General features: G+C 35.4%; 1 protein-coding gene across 2 annotated transcripts in view; it reads right to left on the reverse strand.

Annotated features, from left to right (window-relative positions):
• Window positions 1–21,438, reverse strand: part of LOC145664234 (L-asparaginase) — a 156,667-nt gene that overhangs the window by 125,656 nt on the left and 9,573 nt on the right. The window contains exon 1 of one of the 2 annotated variants that reach the window (XM_081730711.1): window positions 2,432–2,576. The exons of the other annotated variant lie outside the window; for it this stretch is intronic. Within the exon in view, the coding sequence (XP_081586837.1) occupies window positions 2,432–2,561 (130 nt within the window). The 5' untranslated portion in view covers window positions 2,562–2,576. Of the gene's footprint in view, window positions 1–2,431; window positions 2,577–21,438 lie in introns of those variants that run through there. 2 annotated transcript variants of the gene reach the window in all.

Raw genomic sequence — 21,438 nt, forward strand, 5'->3', positions numbered from 1 at the left:
GAGTCAGGGAATTTGAAATTTCGGAAGTTTGGGAATTTCTGCTATTAGTCAAGGAGATTTCAAGCTTCCGAAAGCATAATGCCGTTGTGTAACAGCGTGGACATTTTTTATCATAATTTTTCGTCATCGCATCCATGCAGTATCAAACATGTTATTTCCAAAAAAAAAAAAAAAAAAAAAAATCTACTGCTCCTTTAACCTGTCATTTGGAACAGACAGTAGTTGACGGAATAATAAAAACAAAAATGTATGTGGAATGAAAGCTCTGTTAACATTTGATCAACAGAGAAATGAACGCAAATATTGTAAAATATTTTAAAAGACATTATTGAGTATGTACACTCATGCCCAAAATTATTGTCGCATGTCTATAAATATGTTGTAGGAATATAATTTGATAACGAATTCGCTCGGTATTTCTTACAATGTTAGTATGTGTATAATCGGCAAAAACATGTATGTGGCACATTTCATGTCAAAAGAGCAGTAAATAAGAATAATAAAACGAAAACAAAACTTTCTTGTCCATTTAGCAACATTTTGTTTTACTCATTCTAATTTTCGTATTTAAAATTCTTTTCCTGTGAAATTTACCACAAACATACATTTCCCGACTATACGTATAGTATCAGTATTAAAAATACCCTGCAAAATCATTATCAAATTATATTTTTTCAGGAAGACAGTTATAGATATGCGACAAATCATTTTGGACATGAGTGTACTTTTTATGATAGTGAATATGTACTTTTTATAATAGTTGAGGTTGTAATCAAAGGAAAATTGTTATATTTGAATGCAGTGGCGGCGATTGGACGTTAAAAGTGGGGGGGAAAGACATGATCTGAATATTTGTATATCAGTGTTAGTTTACCTGGTTGATGCTAACACTACGTTTGACGAAAAGTTGTATAACTAATACGATACTATCTTTTTCAGTTAAAATATCATATATCGTATTTCATATTTTATTAAGTAAATTGACAAGAGCAACGGAAGTAGGTACTAGCAACGTGTAAGAAGTGTAAGATTTGTTTTGATTTCCTGCTCATGAATATCTTAAAATTCTGTTGGAAAATTGTGTGATTAGATTATTTAATAACAAATTTGCAAAACAAATAAATAGAAAGGATAATATTAATCATAATAATGAATAATGAGGTTTGTTTTGCAAAAGTTACATTGAAACATTGAAACCGAGGATTAATGAAAACATTTTTAATTTCAAACATGCTATTAAATGTAAGTTATTACTCTTAGAAAGACAGTAAATATTATGAGCAATGCTACATCTTAAAAAAAAAAAAAAAAAATGCAGCTTTTCGAAACATGTTCGTTGCCAATAGGTGCAGTTTTCACTTTCTTGGAACACATCTAAACTCAACAACACTTAGAATCACTCCACACTCCAGTTATACAAAATAATTCTGAAACCTAGAATTATGTTGAATTCACTAAATTTAATTGCACATACACTAATACACTCCTAAACACACTACTTCACTCGTAGGCCTATATTACCTTGTAAAACAATGAAGAAGATAGAAATTGTTTCTTATTACTGTTTTTGCTTTTACCAATATTCCTTGCTATTGGAAAAAAGAAAATTCATTTTAGGAACTGTCAATTTTTATGCAATTAAAGAATAACTTGTGAAATACTTTTTTTTTTTGAAGTGTTATCTCAATTAGTTTCAAAGCGGCTGACTATAACATTGTACGAAAAAATGAAAGTACCCTGGAATTATTGCACTCCAATAGGTTAAATTTTGGACTATTTTCCGTGGCAATTAAAACATCCTGTAGCTTTCTTAACACCATCAGAAGAGAAATAACCAATACGTTTCAATTCAAGAAAAAAAAAAGTGGGGAGGCAACTGACCCCCTTTGTCCCCCCTAATCGCCGCCCATGTTTGAATGAACAGAGGAAGAACATAAATACTGTAAAATCTTTTTCAATACGTTTTTTTATTATTATTATTTTACTCGAGATTTCTTCGTAGTTTATTAAAATATTTACCAGCATATCCTCATTTTATTGTCCTAACAAACCAATATATGTTGATAGCAACGTAGTTTAGATTGATCGAGCTCCTGTGCCTTTAGTATTTCATGTCAGGCCCCCCCCCTTCCTTCCCCGTTACGGAATCCTAGCTAAACAAACCAATATATGTTCCAGTAAAATAGTTTAGAATGATCGAGCCCCTGGTGCGATGACCGCAGAATTTCATGTCACGGACCCCCCCCCCCTTCCTTCAGGAAATCCTGTCTACGTGCCTGAGTAGAGGCAGAATTATTGGTTTCGCAACTTCACAATTTCCATATAAGCCTATGTTAGCAGGAACTGAAGTAGCATGAGACAAGTTGACTTGCGAAAAACTTATTTTCGCTACCATTCATTAAATTTAGATAGTTCGATACTTCAAACTTACCTCCATCGCCATTCCGCCTCATTCCAGTTGTTCCCCCAGTAAAGAGAACAAGCACTCGAGATTCCTTTGCTGGATCAAAGAGATTGTCTTCGGCATACAGCTGGAAGACTTTGTTAGATTTAGAGCACATTTTGCTACAAAGAGGGAATAACAACAAATATCAGCTTCCAAACTCCTTTCCTTTCCCAGGTGGATTTCAGTTCGTGAAACCCGCGAGGACAAGGACGTGACGTGTGTGAAATGTGTCTGTTTGTTCCATCTGTTGGAGATGTAACGAAGTTTTCTTCTTTCTGCCCATTGAGGTCACTAAAGCAATGTTACTGTTACGAAGTATGCAGTTTCCTTCCTCAAAAATCAAGGTAATATGGTAATTTATACTGGTATTCAATATGAATATACGTAACGATAGCATAACTATTCAAGTCAGGAGGTAGTTTAAACACAAGCTTGTATAGTAAAACAATTTCAGTAATAAACCTACGAGTTTTTTTTGTTTTAAGTAATTAAGAACAAATCGGTATGCTTGATTTCAGAAATTATAATGTCCCATACTATATGAGGTACTTACATTTTAATTTAGATTTAGAACAATCCACTTTAAAAATGAAGATATGAATAGAATACTAACACTGAACAGTCCTAATTCGCTGCTAGTATATCAGGCCCACAATTTGAATCCAGAAAAGTCTCATTACATCGAACTGGGAGGAAAGGATGATTCAACTACGTGTAATTTTCTAGGAAGTTACATGATTTTTATGTCTAAGCTCTCAGGATATATACGCATTTTTACCCCCCATACAGAAACTCATCACTTATAATGGAATGAATGATTGCTGCTGAAATTTACTCAAATACCTAATTGTACGATTCTGTCATTAATATATCGAAATTAATTAAATTTACTCTAGTAGTTGACACAAACACATACATACCGTACCTACGTACAAAACACACACAAAGACATCCAGCCACTTCCTCAGCTATTCATTATCAGAAAATGAAATGAAATGAAATTTTGAGCTTTACGTCCCACGATTATGCCGGTTAGGCTAAAGGAGACGGTGATAATGAGTAATGAATGAAATGGTGGAATGAAGAAAGTGGGAGGAAACGGGAGAACCCCGAGAAAACCCACGCACACGGTGTTTGTCCACCACAAAGTTCACTTGGCGGAGCAGGGTTTGAACCCGAGACCCCTAGCACCAGAGGTGAACGCTCTACCACTGAGCCACCGCGGCCCCTAATCATTATCAGAAGAATTATAAAAGAACTTCTGAGTTAATGACTGATTGATCAATAGGACCAGGATTTTTGGTAGGGAAAAGTACTGAAACTGCGGAAACAAACAGCGTTTTTGGTGAAAATTTGGTAGAATGAGAAAATCTTAACTAATAGGTCTAGTTGTGCTACATGGCGTCGCAAACCCCATTTTAATATTTTTATGCTAAACCTTATACGACTAAATAGGCCCATTTGGCCAGTTGAAAAAAATATATCTAACTGAATATCAAACAAAAATGTAAACGAATATTACAATTTTAGTTTCGATTTTTTTTTTTTAAATTTCAATGCGTGGAAGATTAAAATAGAAATTAATTGAATTTGACATGTTGGAAATTGTCACATTTTTTTCCGTTTAGCTAGTACTTTATACTGCGGAAGGGGCATTCAACGTCTCAACGTCTACAGACACCAAGGGATCGTACTTTATTTCCACGACGAACTCCAGATTCGTCACGTTAGTTCGATCTCCAACTTCTAGCAGTAAGAGGTATTTTTTTTTTCACTAAAGTACTTTTTAGTCTGAGATTTGCTGATTCATGTAAACAAATATTTGCAGGGCTGCTTCAAGTATGTTCCATTTTTTCCTGCTTGGAAATGAACTGTCTCCATTTGTAGCTGATGAACATTTTGAACTACGAACTTCATAAGAAGCTCTTTATTTTATCAAAATTTTTACAATTGAATACTACGGCACAATGGGCGAAGCTATGGGAGGGCCATAGGAGGCATTGTCAACCCCAATTTTTTTAATCGTGGGACTAAAACTCAAAAATTTCATTTATTTTTTTTAAAAAATAGAATGCCACAGTAAGAAAATGGTCAAAAATGAGTTATTCATATTAACTCTACACTCGTGTTCCCCAGTAGACAATTCCTAACTCCGCCCATGTACGGCACATATCCAACTGCCGCACGTGGTAATAACTGGATCTGGACGCCTACCTGAAACATTATAAAATCTCTTCTCAAGGAGCAGAAATTCAAGTTTTGCTTGTGAATTTTCCACGTTACACTAAGTACAAAATTAAAATTAATACGTATATGAAAGTATTTTACTTCAAATGTTTCCTTCAATGTATGAATAAATTACTCTCAAACTTCGATCTTCTATCTTTATCAAGTAGTTGATAAGTTAACTGCTTTCCTTAATTGAAAGAAATACTTAAAAATGTTGCTGAAAACAAGTACATTTTGCTGTCAGGAGTTAGTATTTACATAATTCTTTTGTGTCATTATAGGTGATAAAAGTCAGGATACTAGAAGAACTTTATTCTGCAGTCGTTTCGTGTAAAACGTATTCAAAGTTGGTAGTTTCTCATTTTGCGGGTTTCGTCGAGTCGAAACAGATATCTCGTGTCGGTGTGTTGAAATTACCACCGCATAGCAGCGAGGACTTCGTTTTGGTCCGTGCTCCTTCGATTTGTCGCGGAGAATCGCGAAGGGACCAACACGAACTATCGCCAGTCATGTGCATGCGGTTATTATTATATATTATTTTTTTCCATACGAATTGTTCCTAAAGTGAGCTCTGGGGGTCAAGAATAACCTCTGCCTCAACATCATAAACTGCAAATTCTTGAGTGCGATAATTGTATGAATTTAGATGGCAACTGTCGTCGATCATTAGAAAGTGGGTATAGCAGAACTATGAAATAAAGTAAATAGACACGCGTCACTTTCTTATAAAATTACATGGCGAACGCATTTTATCTTATCCCAAACAGTTATCGTCTTATATATACTGTTAAAAGAGAACTCTGATTGACCAAATTAAAAAGGTCTCAACGATTTATCCCTTTACAAGCGACGTCTCCTTCATCGCCTCCGTGGCGAACTCGGAAGAACATCCCCCTAGTAAACATAAGGCTGGTGGTTCGAGCCCCCTCCGGGATATTTTTTGGTACTTTTTTTTTAGTGTTTTTAGACTCAACTTTGTAAACAAATCACACATATAGGCCATTTAACATATTGTGGGGGAGTTATTTTGTGGTTCATTGGCGTTTTGTCGCTTCACAAGATCCTGTCTACAATGCAGTGAGCAGAGAGGGTCGGTGGGTCAGAGTGCGTCATATGAGTGGATCACGGTGGATGATGGGTTGCAGTGGGTCACATGCTCTTGAACCACTGACCCACTCAGGAAACTCGATCAATTTGACCAATTGACCCACTCCAACTCTGGATTTGACACCACATAGAAAAAGTAAGACCAAAAATTGCATGTTCGCCATATTTTATTGTTTTACTTCAGGCAAGGAACGAACGCGCGAATAGTGTTAGTGATTTTTACTGTCCTCATGTTTCTGCGTTTTTGTCCTTGTTCTTAGAGTTAGTGGAAAACTGTCAAAGTGAGTAAAACGCGTAAAAAATAGGAAACAAGGTACTAAGGAAGGTTCGTTAAATTAATTAACTTAAAAAACGACTGAAACACCAGATTCCAATCAATTTAAGTATCTGTCCAATGTCCTGCCGTAAAAAACCGAGGCCCTAGGCGAGAGCATACGGCAGCGACTCCGTACATATGAGTTGTCAATTTAAAGTTGACTTCTCTGGACTATTTTTTCTGCATAATACTTTACTATTTTATCATGACTGAAATCACAAAGTTTCAGCATTATTACACTGGAATCGTAAAAGTGTGTAATTACTGAATTCACTGCAGCTCCATTTTTTCTTCTCCCAGAACAGTGATGTCTTATAGTAGTGGCTTAAGCGTTAGTATCATAATGTTGGGAACGCGAGTTCGATTCCGGGTGTGGCAATTCAGTAAATTTTTATACTGAATTTTTTACTGAAATTTTTATACTGAATTTTTTTACTGTAAATTTTTATCTACAAAACTGATACTTCTGATGTATACTAACATGAAAAATATTCAATTTCTCTGGGTCTAAGAGTTGAGACACCTTCCTTTACAGGTGAAATGCCAACAACACAAAATTACGTCATCCGTATCAACCTTCGTAACTGTCTGGCAAGTAACGTGTTTCGACAAGAATTGATGAATACATAAGGGCTGAGCACGTTCTTACTGCTGTAGTATGGGCCAAAAATGAGTTCCAAGGGATTGTTTCTAACTGTGCACAAATTACAAATAGTGATCGAACTCACAATACGGATCGCTAGTGACGAAAATGAACCTATTTAAGATGTCACCTCACCTTTCTACTTAGAAGAAGGGCGAAACAAAATGCATTACTGTTATCAGCTAGCAAATCTTTATACACCGACACCTCTATAAAGCGGACACCTCTCATAACGGACATATTTTGTAATCCCCAAGTTTGTAATAAGAAAAATCATATTGGCAAACCTCTCTAAAGCGGACATTCTCTAGTACGGACACGGACAGTCTTTCTTGTCTTTTATAGGTATTATTTTCCTCCGTATTACGGACACTCTCTAGAAACAAGTTGAAAGTGCAGTAAAATACACTTTTAGTAATTCATACGTATGCCACCAAGCAAGAACATGTGGGTGTGACAACATTTTGCCTCCTTAACTGTTTATTCAGCAACCCAGAAGAAGGGTCTCTTTTTCACAACACCCTTATATCCTTTTCTTGCATTCCACTTCCACCCAACCTGCTTCAGAAGCAAAAGTGATTGACAGTTGCCCACTGTTTGGAATGACACATCATTCTACTGTCCCACTGGAATCTCTAACCAAACAGAAGACAAGTTTGGTATTTTTGACCACGGGTACGCATATTGTCTTTCAAAAATAGTCATTGATGGACTACAATTAACTCACAAATTAAATCAACATACCGAAAACGTAGTAAGTAGCGATAAGTGTAAAGTACAGAGAACTATAACATCTTATTCCTATGTTGTGCTCGAATTGGATGGAGCAAAATAATGCAGGCCAGGGTTGAAAAAAAAGTTTAAAAAAAAAAAACAAAAACAACGTTTTTTATGTTTAAAACATGTTTTTTGTTTAAAACGTTTTTAACGTTTAAAACAAAGTACTTTGTTTTAAACAAAAAAACGTGTTTAAAATGTTTATTTTGTTTAAAACAATAATATAAATAGGCATATATATTACATTTTTACAATCTTAGGTATTGCTTGCCATCTATATTCAACCACTAGATCAAATTTCAGGTTCCTCCCTAATCTGAATCCGCCCAAATGTTCAATTCCGAAGAAAGAAATCGGGGTTTTCCCGATCTACGTTCACAGAATATGTATTTTAGTTTCTTTGTGTTACGTTCTACTGGTCGTCTGCATTCTTAATCTTTAAACACCCATTGACGCAACTGCTGTGTCAGGGCTTTAAACATCAATGGCTCAGTCTTAAACCTCAAATTAAGGCTGGAATATGGTTTTGGTACCAATTTATTCCTGAAAGATGCAGCTTTGCTGGTGTGCATTTTATATATGTGGGAGGAGGGTAAATATCGTGTTTTTTCAAGTTTTTTTTGGGGCCATTCCCCCTCTTGGGAGATAGATTCATAAAAATTGTTACGTGAAGCAATGAAGTAGGTCACTACATGGTAATATCGTGTATTTGTACTTCTTGCTTAAATGGGGGAGCTGGGAGGGGGCAAAGTTAGCCGATTTTTGGAGTTTAAGTTTTTTGACGTGACACATTTATTTTTACAACAAACATCAATAGCTCAGTCCTTAATTAAGCTAGAAAGATGATTTGGTATCAAAGTATTTTTGAGGGATAAAGCTTTCCGTCAGTTGCATTTTATGTATATAGGGGGTACGTATGTAAGGCCGACAGAGGGAGGATAAAGGTTTTTTTTAAAATTTTCATCAAATTTTTTTGATCAGGTTTTGGCGGGTATTCCTCCCCCATTTGTGGTACATCCATAAAAATTTGTATGTGAAGCAATGAGGTAGTCCCCTATATGATAGTAACCTGTATGTGTACTTGTTGTTTATAGAGGAAGACGAGATCAAATTTGGTTAATTTACATTTATTTTCGGGACGGTCCCTATTAACATAAGATATATTTCACTGAAGTGGTCTAGAAGCATAATTCTTGTTCGTATAGCCTACATGATGTGTGCAGAAAAAATGATTTGCATATGGACATGGTACTATAGTGGGGGAGGGGAGAGTGTCTAATTCAATGAATGTTTTTCTAAGCATATTTTTAAAATATTTCCTACATATATCTAAAACGAATTCATTACGCAATGGCAGCAATGGCTACCATTTCTTATATTATTGTCACAAGTATGTGGCAGGTATTTTAACTAGGTATTAGTTTGGGTGGAAGTTTAAAAGACGCGGTAGATGATTGGATAGCGCATTGAACTTCTATTTGGTGGACCCGGCTTCGAATCCCGGCCAGGCTGATACTTTTTCACATTTTTCTCTTTCAATTTCAATTCATACTCGGTGTGACAGGCAATATCTTTTCTCCTCCAGAAAGAAAAAGATGTTGGAATGAGGTGAATTGGAGGTCTCTCAATGGAGGCAATCATTTACAGAGTTATTTCCAGCAGTTGTTCTAGATTCGATATTTTCAGCTACTTTCAAGCATTTTCTGATTCATATGTGATCAGTGTTTTTATTTACATACAGTATATAAAGAAAAATACATTACATACACAGTAATATTGAGAATAAAATATGATGTTCATTGGACAACACGCTCTGAACCAGAGAGATTGATCTCAGAATAGAGAAATGTTTCGTGCGTCATCTACTCACAATTTTACATATCTTGTCCTTGAAAAGTATATAGCTTCTCTTTTAACTTAATAACATTTGCTTGTTTAAAGTATATAAGATGACCACCTTTTCTCTCCACGAAGAAATATAGAGGTGCAGAAATCGTACCATTTAGCCAACATATGATTTGCGTTGAAATGCAAAATAAAATTGACGACACATTATTGAATAATTAATTGAATGAATAAGAACAACAATATCATAAGAATATTGAGTAAATAAACGATCAGCGTTTGGAATGCCATCACATAACGTTTGGGGCATTACAGAGGCCCTGGGAAAAGTGTTATAAAATATCTTAATAAAAGTGGGTATGAAACCAAATTTGTATATGGGATACCTTTATGATTGAGAAATGAAAGTGCATTATAGTAGGTGCTGGAAATGACTTCCCTCCACCTGTATACACAGTTCAACATGGTGCTACTTGTTCGTGAATGTTGCTGCCAGAGTATTGGGCGTGACTGCCACGGCGACTGTTCTTACGTAACTAGTCGATGGTGCGTGGTTTGTTCTTGTATACAGGACTCCAAAAGTGTATTACAACCTGCAATTCTTCTTTTCCGGCAATAGTAGGCAACCAAAAAGACTCGGTCGTTGTGTTCGTTGAGAATTTGAAAGGCGTTGGATCAAACCTCAATTCTGTTACAAATATATCAGTGTGGCAATCTGCAAAAAAGAGAATAAAGTAAATTGCTAATGATGGTTTTATTATTGTGAGGGAAATGGATGACACAAAAGTTACAAAATTAGCTCCTTCGTGGCTAAGCGTTTAGCGTACGCGCCTTTGGCGTGGGAGTCCCGGGTTCGATTCCCAGCGGGAGCTCATGTAGTTCGGATTCCACGTTAATCAGTTGGTCCACGTCTCATATAGCCTCGTTGCTGAAAGGGACGCTAAACTAAAATCAACTCAACTCAGCAAAAAGTTATAAAATGTTCTTACTTAAGTAGTCGAAACAAAATGAATGGTAAGAAATAGAGATCAGAGGAAAGAAGTTTTTTTGAAAGAAGTCCTTTTCAAAAAAACTCGGAAATAAGAAAATACGCCATATAATGTAAAGGTTTAATATAAACGCCTATAGCACAGGAAGCGGAAAGAGAGACAAACACAGAGTAAGGGACACCATTAGCGTAGTAGATTAGCAGCCCCCTCATGCAAGATAAACAGATGGGACCCTACTATGTAAGCCCAATTGTTATATCATTATTATTATTATTATTATTATTATTATTATTATTATTATTATTATTATTATTATTATTATTATTATTATTATTATTATTATTATTAAATATTGAAAACTCGTTTCCTTTCCCAAGCTCTGATTCTGCCTAGAGCATGTCTGCATATAGCTGTCATCTTGCAGATTTGTCTATGAGCTGTCTCAGACGCCAAATGGGATGGAATTCTCCGAGAGAGAGGAACAAAAACACTTTCTTATGATGAATTCTAGACCAAAGTTCGAAGCACTTGTTTTTGACAGGTGCTCTTTTCTTTCTTTCTTTTTCGGGAAGAGAGAAGTTTTGGCGCTAATTTATTTACATTGTTATTTCTGGTAATAAAGAAATTGTCATTGCAAAACATTATTGTAAAAATTAAGTTTTGTTTCTCACCCATCGCAAGTGTTAGAGGTCCCTATGCCTTGTCCCCCCAAATCGATATCGAAAATTTAAGATATGGCTATATCAATGTTGATATATTTGCGATATCGAATGTTGATATGTTTCAATGTCGATATCGATTATATCGATATATCGACATATAGCACAGGCCTAGATACGAGAAATGATGCTTGTAATATACTGAAATCAACAATCAAAATCTAAATATGTTCTTGCATTCCGTATCCAACGTTGAGAGGGAAGAGGTGAAACCGAACAAACATTTTAAGCCAAAAAATGTTAAAAGTAGTTATACTTCCCCCTTAACAGAAAACTATTACTGTAATTTATCTTTTACCTCTGTTTCTAATTGTCATCAGAAATCAGCGACAGTACACATACTTTACAGAAGTGAGACAGAGAGAGAAAAGCAGATTGAAGAACAAAAAGAAATGGGAGCACAAATAAAAATATTGGATTTAAACGTAGTAAGAAAAGAACTTAACATTATAAAGTAGCATTTCGAGAAATCTATTAGTAACATAGAAATAACTTTTTTTATTTTTGTCAGAACTATTCAAATAAATACGTAGAGGATGCTTGAAAAATTCATTAAGTCACTTTCAAAATGAAGAGCAAACTTAGTGACCAAATTAAGTACTAAATTTCCATTGAAACTGAAAAGTTCCGAAACACATCTAGGATCATGCCAAAAGTTTAACACACATCCTGTCTTTAGGCGTGGTTCGGTTGAAAATTCGGTGGTGTTCATTAAACGTACAGATCTGAAATACATAATAATAAACCTAGTAGGTAGCGTAGGTCATACCTTCCATTCCAAACTATTAATGCAAACTAAACAAAAAAGAAAAAGAAAATATAGAAAAGACAGAAAGAAAAATTCAATGAGTCCTATTTTACTGCTAAATTTCTATGAGAAAGAGCCTACATTAAAAGTCGAAATTGTATCATAATGAAAAGTTAGAAATATTTAAAAGGAAAATATGATGTTGGTTCCTTACAGACGTAGCAAATCTGGCATATTTCGCATTTCATAGGTGGATGAAACAAATTGAAAAATTAAGGGATGGAACCGCATTTTATGTGAAATTAATATAAATAAAATCTCTCTTGAAATAACCCAAAATGGGGCTATTTTCTAGTCATTTCTGAACATTTGTCTGTTCCCAATATCCATACTCGATTCCACTTATTGCGGATATGACGTTGTGATTCGCAATGATAGAACGAACACGTTAGAGCTGAAATGGTCATCACAGTGACACTGTGATTCGATTCAGACTCGCCTTTGGCGTGGAGACTCGGTTTCGATTCCCGGCTCATGTGGTTCGGATTTCACGTTAATCAATAGGTCTACGTCTCATATAGTCTCGCTACTGAACGGGATGTTAAACTCAAAATCAACTCAGCAACTCAATTCGATTGAGACTCGGTAACCTACAGGAAAAAAGACTATTTCCTTGACATAGGCTGTGCATTTGTATGTGTGTGAGAGAGAGAAGAGAAAGATGCATGACATGATAAGGAAACGTCAAGAAAGATGGATAGAGAGACGAATATAAATATGAAAACTACTTATCTTTACTCTGTATGATGAAGACTGCGCACACTGTTTATTTGGATTCTCGCTTTGTAACTTCTCCAACCAACGTTAGTAGCGAATGTTTTATGAGAAAAAAACATAGTACATGATCTGGATTCGAACCGAAATTTTCCGTTTGCAAGTCTAGAACGCTACCAATACACCAACGGTTACTCTACCCGAAACATATTTTATAAAAGGTATAGTGTTTCTTTCTAAGAACAATAACATGAAAAGTGGATACTACAGACCAATTAAGTGTTTCGAATTGTTCTAGTATCGCTCATAGTTATCATATTCCCTTTCCCAATCAATATTTTTAAATCGTCTTTATCATGATACAGGTGTTTGCTTCCACATTCTTACGAATTGCTCGTTTAGTACCAGAAGTCACTCTTCGATTCTTCACGATCACTTTGTGAGAAAAAGTACCTTTGTCTTGACCGGGATTCGAACCTACGTTTTCAACCTATACTACTCCAGGACGTTACCCCTACTCTACGCTGGCACCTGAAACTATAACTCAAATCTACGTTCAGTTCTGCTCTTTGGAACGAAACAGCTTCTTTCTGTAAGGTTATTTACACCACAGTCCACGCCGAAATTAATTCATTCGAGGACCTGGAGACAAACTAGTGCCCACTAATAAACGAATTAACATATAATTCTGGAAAGATTACAGAAATAATAACATACTATGTAGTAATTACATCGTGCAAGTTCAAACCCCAAGCCGTAAACGTCGCCAACAGCTAGTGGCCCACTTGCTGATAAATGTCGATCGTCGCTATAGCAACGCGTTGAAGTATTGCCGCTAGTGTGCCAGTGGCGGCAGGGTTTCGTCGAGTCGAAATAGATATTTAGAGTCGGGGTATTGAAGTTACCACCGTGTAGTAGCGAAGACCTCATTTTGGCCCGCGCTCCTTTGATTCATCGTGGAGAATCGCGAAGGGACCAATACGAACTATCGCGAGTGATGTGCATGCGGTTATTATATACTAACTGATTATATCCATTCTTCGCATGGGGCTGTATTTGGAAGTCAACGCCTGTAGAAGTATCACCATTTATTTCAGCGACCGCGAAAAGTACGGATTGACACTAATATCGATCATTTTGCTTTCTTTTTAAATGTCTCGGTATCTTCCCCGAGAACCGGCATACAATAGTAGGTGAATTTGCAAGTCATCGCTAATGGAAGGGTCACCATTGATCTCAGCGACCGCGAAATTTATGGATTTAACACTTACCATTGTATGGATTTAACACTTACCATCGCTATTTTAGATTACTTTTACATGTCTCGGTATCCCGCCCCAGCGAACTCCGGCCCGCAGCCAAATAGGGTGCAAGTTAATGCGATCGGAGTTTCACCATTGATTTCAGCGACCGCGAAAACTATGAATTCGACACTAATATCGGTCATTTTCTACTACTTTTACATGTCCCGGTAAACATCCACCCTGAGACCCCTCTGATTCGAATTTTAACAAAAGTGCTTCGCCTTGGTCTTTGGCCTGGACCAAGGTATCCGTGACCAAAATTTGGTAAATCTCTTTCAACTTGTCTGGCCCCGGTAACGCCCCCCGTGAGACCCACCTGGTTCGGATTTTCATAAAAATGCTTCTTGGTCTGGGGCCTGGACCAAGGTATCCGTGTCGAAAATATGATAACTCTCGGTTAAGTTGTCTGCTTCCCAGGTCGGTCCCTGTAACCGCCTGCCTCCCGTGAGACCCCTTAGTTCGAAATTAAAATAATGGCTTCGTCTTGATCTGGGGCCTGGACCAAGGTATCTGTGAACAAATTTTGGTAACTGTCGGTCCACTCGGCTGGTCCCCAGGCCACACACAGACAGAGAAACACAAACAAACTCTTTATTTAATTTATATTAGATTATTTTTTTCTGGCGAATTGTTCCTAAAATTAGCTCCAGGGGGTCAAGAGTAACACCTGCCTCCACATCATGAAGAGAAAAATGTTGAGATGAGTGCGTATAATTGTTTGAATTTAGATGGCAACTGTCACCGATCATTTGAAAGTGAATATGGGAGAACCATGAAATAAATGGACATGCATCATTTTGTTGTAAAATTACATGGCGAACAGATTTTATCTGATCCCAAAGTTATCGTCGAATATCCACAGTTAAAGCAGCACTCTGATTAGCCCAATTCAAAAAACCTCAACGATTTGTCCCTCTACAAGCGACGTTTCCTTCACCCTCTCGGTGGCCAAGTTGAAAGTGCACTCGCCTAGTAATCAAAGGGTTGGTTTTTTGCGTCCACTCCAGGATGCTGTTTTTTACTTTTTAAAAGTGTTTTTTAGACTCACCTTAATGTAAACAAATTACACACTTGGGCGATTTAACATAGTTTGGGAGTACTTTTTGTGGTTCATTGGCGTTTCATCCCATCTCTGTCACTGGTGGTATAATTTTCAATCCCGAAGTGGGGCCACCGCGGATCTTCGCTCCAGGGTTACCAATTTAGCGAGATGTCGCTAGTTGCCCATCGGTGGTCCACTGACGCTTACGGCATGGAGGAAAGTACGATCATAATAATAATAATAATAATAATAATAATAATAATAATAATAATAATAATAATAATAATAATAATAAGTATAAATGTTCATCTTCACTGTGTAGTTGTCGTTTCAACGAATAATATCAATATGCGGAATCAATCTACAAAACGTTCTTTGAAGATTAGGCAGTTTTTCCATTTACGCTTCCGTGTCCAGAAAAGCCACGCACGTTGCGTTTATCCACCATAAAGTCCGTATGACATTAGGTGAAATCAATCTTATGTATACATAAAAGTCGGAACCAGTACTACACATATTATTGTTGAATATCTCAAGCTTGTGTGAAGCGTTGCAAAAATATTTACTTACGTCTTGTGCGCGTGCACATAGGTTCAAGTCCGTTGGGGACTATAGAATACAGTGTTTCTTTACATACTTTAGCCAAAAGTGTAAGTACCGTCGTTAGGAACTCAGCTATTCGTTTTAGTCTTTCGTAGTAATTATTATTGATAAGGTTTAGTAGCCGTAATTGTTTTTGTTTTTACGCATTGTTATTATTTTCTTTATTTTAAAAATATATCCAAATAAATGCGACCATAATTACTGTTATATTAAATGTAAACGCCATTTACAATTGATAAACAACAAAAAGTTTACGCTCCGACGTACCAAAAAACTAAAAGACAAAGCTGAGACTATTAGGGTTCGAACGCACAAGAGACTGGGGTACTCTATAGTGAAAAATTAAAGAGTATATTACTATACCATGTAAAGTATGTGTACTGTCGCTGATTTTTGATGACAATCAGAAACAGAGGTAAAAGATAAATTACAGTAATAGTTTTCTATTAAGGAGGAAGTAGTAGTAGTGGTCCCCGTATATCTAGTCGAGTCAGCAAAAATTTTTATGACGTCATAGGTCAAAGGTCAATGACCTTGGCCCGGGGTCAATGGCCTAGGGGTACTTAGGACTACCCCCTCTAAATTTTGGCAGGGGTATCTTGGCCCACCCCCTAAATTTTGGCTGGGGTACATAGGACCACCCCCCTTAAATTTTGGATATTGCCAAATCTAAAAATTTGGTATGGTAGCCTAGGACCACAGTATGTACCTCTATTAGTATTGGGTGTCTATGTCGTTCCCTTTTATGGGTAAAAAATATCCAAAAATTCAAATTTCGGGGTTTTTTGAGCTAATTTATCCCCTTTGATGAGGTGTTATTACCTTATATAGTTATATGGGCGTATACAGGGGTCCACTACCTTTCATAAGACATAGGTATATTAATGCACCCCTTGAAAAATTTGGGAGGGGTACCTTGGCCCATCCTTTAAATTTTGGAAATTGCCCAATTTAAGCATTTGGTATTATAGTACAGGACCCTAATATGTATTATGATAAATTTGGATGGTCCACCTCGTTCCCTTTTAGGGGTACAAAATTGCAAAACATATAAACGTAAGCAATACGTTGTACCACGTGTTTGGTTTTGACCTAATTTATCCTCTTTCGATGAAGTCCTATTACCTTATATGGTTATGTATAGGGGTCTATTCCCTATCATAAGACATAGGTACATTTGTGCACCCCTTTAAAAATTTGGGAGGGGTACCTTGGCCCACCCCTTAAATTTTGGAAATTGATCATTTTATATATTTGGTATTATAGTACTGGACCCTAACATGTATTATGATAAATTTGGGTGGTCCACCTCGTTTCCTTCTAGGGGTACAAAATTGCCAAAATATAAACGTAAGCAATACGTTATACCATGTGTTTGGTTTTTGGTCGATTTTATCCCCTTTGATGAGCTGTTATTATCCTATTTAGTTATATGGTCATGTATAGGGGTCCATTACCTTTCATAAGATATGGGTATATTTGTGCACTCCTTTAAAAATTTGGGAGGGGTACTTTGGCCCACCCCTTAAATTTTGGAAATTGCCCAATTTAAACATTTGGTATTATAGTACAAGATCCTAATATGTATTATGATAAATTTGGGTGGTCCACCTCGTTCCCTTTTAGGGGTACAAAATTGACAAAATATAAACGTAAGCATTACGTTGTACCACGTGTTTGGTTTTTGACCTAATTTATTCCTTTGGATGAGGTCCTATTACCTTATATGGTAATGTATAGGTGTTCATTCCCTATCATAAGACATAGGTACATTGATGCACCCCGGGAGGGGATTCGGTATCATAGTACATGACTCAACATGTATCATGATAAATTTGGGTGGTCCACATCGTTCTCTTTTAGGGGTACAAAATTGCTAAAATATAAACATAAGCAATATGTTGTACCATGTGTTTGGTTTTTGGTCCAATTTCTCCCCTTTGATGAGGTTTTATTACCTTATATGGTTATATGGTCATGTATATAGGTTCATTTCCTATTATAAGATATGGGTACATTGATGCATGCTTTAAAAATTTGGGAGGGGTATCTTGGCCCATCCACTCGGTTTTAGAAATTGTTTAATATAAGCATTTGGTATCATAGTACAGGTCTCCAATATGTACCACTATAAATTTGGATGGTCCACATCGTTCCCTTTTCATAGGTAAAGAACTACCAAAAATCGAATTTCGGAGGTTATTGACCCCTATTTAGCATGTTATATGGATATGTACAGAGGTTTATTACCTTTATATGTTTATGTTCCCTTTTAAATTTGGGAATTATCAAATAACAAAATTCGGTAAACGTTTTCTAGGACCCATTGTAGATGTTGGTGTTCCTCTTATGGCCAAATATTCAAAATTTAAATGTTATTGACCGGCTTTATTATTGAATAAGTACAGGATTTATTACTTTTATTTCTATTATAGGTGTATTTGTGTACCAATCTTAAATTTTGGGAGGAGGTACATTTCTTATTGTCGTATCAATAATTGGTAATTGGATAGTATCTCATTCATTGGGTAAATCATTATGATCACGTGATCGGTTATTGACCTATGATGGGATTAGGAGTCCAGGACATTGGTACATTGAAACTTTGTAGGATAATTTGATAATGCGTCATTGGTTTTGATTATTCCCGCCAAATATAAACGTAAGCAAGACGTTGTACCACGTGATTGTCCTTGATGAGGTAGTGTACAGGGATTCATTTCCTTTGTTGTGGTACTTCTTAAGTTTGAGTACACACACACTTCTAGAAAACAGTTGGTTCTACTCAGGTAAACAATTGACGGACATTATTGACCTTATTGAACATATAATGATATGATTAACTCTAAGACTTAGGTATATCAAGAGAAGTATTCTTTAAATTTGGGAATGGTGATAAACAGAATTTTAACATAAGGTGCGAAATTTGAAACAATACATTGAACTTTAGTCACAGCTCATAGTCTAAGATCATTGGTGGTGATTGATTTGAAATCTGATAGCTAACCTTATTGAATCTTATGACTCATAGACGAAAGGCAATACATGATACAACAGTTTGAAATTTAATCATAAGGTGATGTAATCTGACACTAGCAAAGTTATTGTTAATGCAATTTGATTGGATGATCACTATCTTTCCTGCAATCTGATTGGTTGATCACTATCTTTCGTGCAATCTGATTGGCTGATCACTATCTTTCGTGAAATCTGATTGGTTGCTGATTTTCAAATCTTTGCTGCATTCAGTTTTAAGTTTTGTTTAACATTTAAAAATCTTGGTTTCGTTCAACATTTTGCACTCACTGATAAATATGATCAAAACCGTTTATTTGTTAATCGAATAGTTAAAAAACCGGATAAAGTTTGACGGTTAACCGTGAAACGTAAAATTTTTTAGTTTGGAAATTTTTTGTTTGAAAGTTTTTGTTTGAAAACTCTTGTTTCAAATTTGTGTTTGAATTTTTTGTTTCAGAATTTTGTTTGAAATTTGTTTCAAAATTTTTTGTTTGAAAATTTTTTGTTTCAATTTTTTTTGTTGCAAAATTTTGTTTGAAAATTTTTTGTTTAAAATTTTTTGTTCGAAATTTTTGTTTTGAAATTTTTCGTTTCCAAATTTTTTGTTTTGAATTTTTTTCAAAATTTTGTTTGAAATTTTTTTTCGTTTGAAAATTTTGTTTCCAAATTTTTTCGTTTCCAAATTTTTTAAAGATTGTGCACTCATTAGTAAAGAACCGGAACTGTTTAGAACTAAAACCTCTGGCAACATTGTGGTGCAATAGTACACGTCAGAATATGGTGCAATAGTACACGTCAGAACACGATAATGCAACGTCATCAGTTTTGCATCATATATAAGTATCGTTCGAGTTAGTATTCATGATAACATCATCATGGCTACTTGTCTGCAATTTCTAAACACACGTGATGTGATGAAATCATTTACCAAGATTACTGATTTACAACAGAATGTACCTCATAGAATCTTAGCTAGCCAAATCATACCTACAAAGTTTGGATTAAGAATCGTAGTGAAGCTTGAAAATGATAAGAATATAATTTTACCAGCAAGATATTTACCCATGGAGGCATCAAAACAAGAAGAACTGCTGCGTTTCTTAAATACTGGATCTGTATCTTTATGTTACAAAGGATTCTTGGGTCGAAGTCATCAATTTGAATTTAGTACACAGCCAGATTCGTCAGCAATTGTGATGAAATCATGAATTCAAACGTCAGCACATCAGACATAGTTGTATGAATGTGGTTGGTCGGCATGACGTCAGCAACTGTGATGAAACCATGAATTCAAACGTCAGCACATTGCTTTCCTATGACGTCAGCAATAACTATAAATCAACCAATACACTGTCATCCCACGAAATCATTTGAGCAAGTGCTTTTCAGGAGGAAAGATGTGTACTTCTAACGATAAAGAGTTCATCTTCGCAAGCTATTATCCAATAAATATATTTCAAACAAAACATGTGATGATTGGTATCAGTGCTAGAACATTTGAACCAGTGATTCGATTGGGCAAAGCAGAACAATTTGGTGTACAACTGACCTGTGAAGAATGGCAAATATTATGTTCACGAATCGACCAAATGAACGATTATTTTCATGATGAGCTAAATGTGACCATAGTCAAATCATTAGGCTCAAATCATGAAGTGGTGATGCGTACAGTCCTCGAAGAGAAGATGGTGCTGTTACGTAAAAAGAGTACATTCCATGTCCCTCGCAACATGGTGTATCTAACACAAACGGAATGGAACAAATTCATCAGCGTATTTCAGTGTGTGAAACATGCAGTGGAAGTGTGCAACAAAACAAGTATATTCCTGAAAAAGTACTATTTTGAAAAATGTGTTATGCATATTGTACAACATGTATCTAGATATTGTGATGGTTGTCAACATCGTTCGTGGGTGCATACCTGTATTGATAAACAGTTTATTTGTGATCAAATGGACATTGAGTTTCCACCAATTGATATTGCAATAGATCTTAAAAGACTTCAATTGGAATTAAAATTATATGCTAAAGACAAACTAGTGCAAGAAGTTCAAAATACATTGTATCGACAATATCCAGAACCACTTTCTGGTATGGATGTATGTGGAGTGTAATAAAATGATCCATTTCAATGAATTGTGTTTTTTTCATTTCAAGTACAACCCCAGGTTCTGACGTGTACTATTGCACCACAATGTTGCCAGAGGTTTTTGCTCTAAATAGTTCCAGTTCTTTACTAATGAGTGCACAAACTTTTAAAAATGTCAAACCAAACTTTGAAACAAAACTTTAGAACAAAAAATCTTTGAAACAAAATTTTGAAACGAAAAAAAATTCAAACAAAAAATTTCAAACGAAAAAAAATTCAAACAAAATTTTGAAGCGAAAAAAAATTTCAAACAAAATTTTGAAACAAAAAATTTCAAACAAAAAATTTGGAAACGAAAAATTTCAAACAAAAAATTTTAAACAAAATTTTCGAACAAAAATTTTTAAACAAAAAATTTTAAACAAAAAAAAATTTTCAAAAAAATTTCAAACGAAAAAATAAACAAAATTTTGAAAATTTTCAAACAAAAAATTTTAAACAAAAAATTTGGAAACGAAAAAATGTCAAACCAAAGTTTCAAACAAAAAAAATTCAAAAACTTTTTAAATGTTAAAACAAAACTGAATGCAGAAAAAGATTTAAAACTCATCAGCCAATCAGATTGCACGAAAGATAGTGATCAACCAATCAGATTGCAGGAAAGATAGTGATCATCCAATCAAATTGCATTAACAATAACTTTGCTAGTGTCAGATTACATCACCTTATGATTAAATTTCAAACTGTTGTATCATGTATTGCCTTTCGTCTATGAGTCATAAGATTCAA

Source organism: Thermobia domestica, chromosome 11, assembly GCF_964235325.1.
Source record: "Thermobia domestica chromosome 11, izTheDome1.hap1.1, whole genome shotgun sequence".
Taxonomy (NCBI): domain Eukaryota; kingdom Metazoa; phylum Arthropoda; class Insecta; order Zygentoma; family Lepismatidae; genus Thermobia; species Thermobia domestica.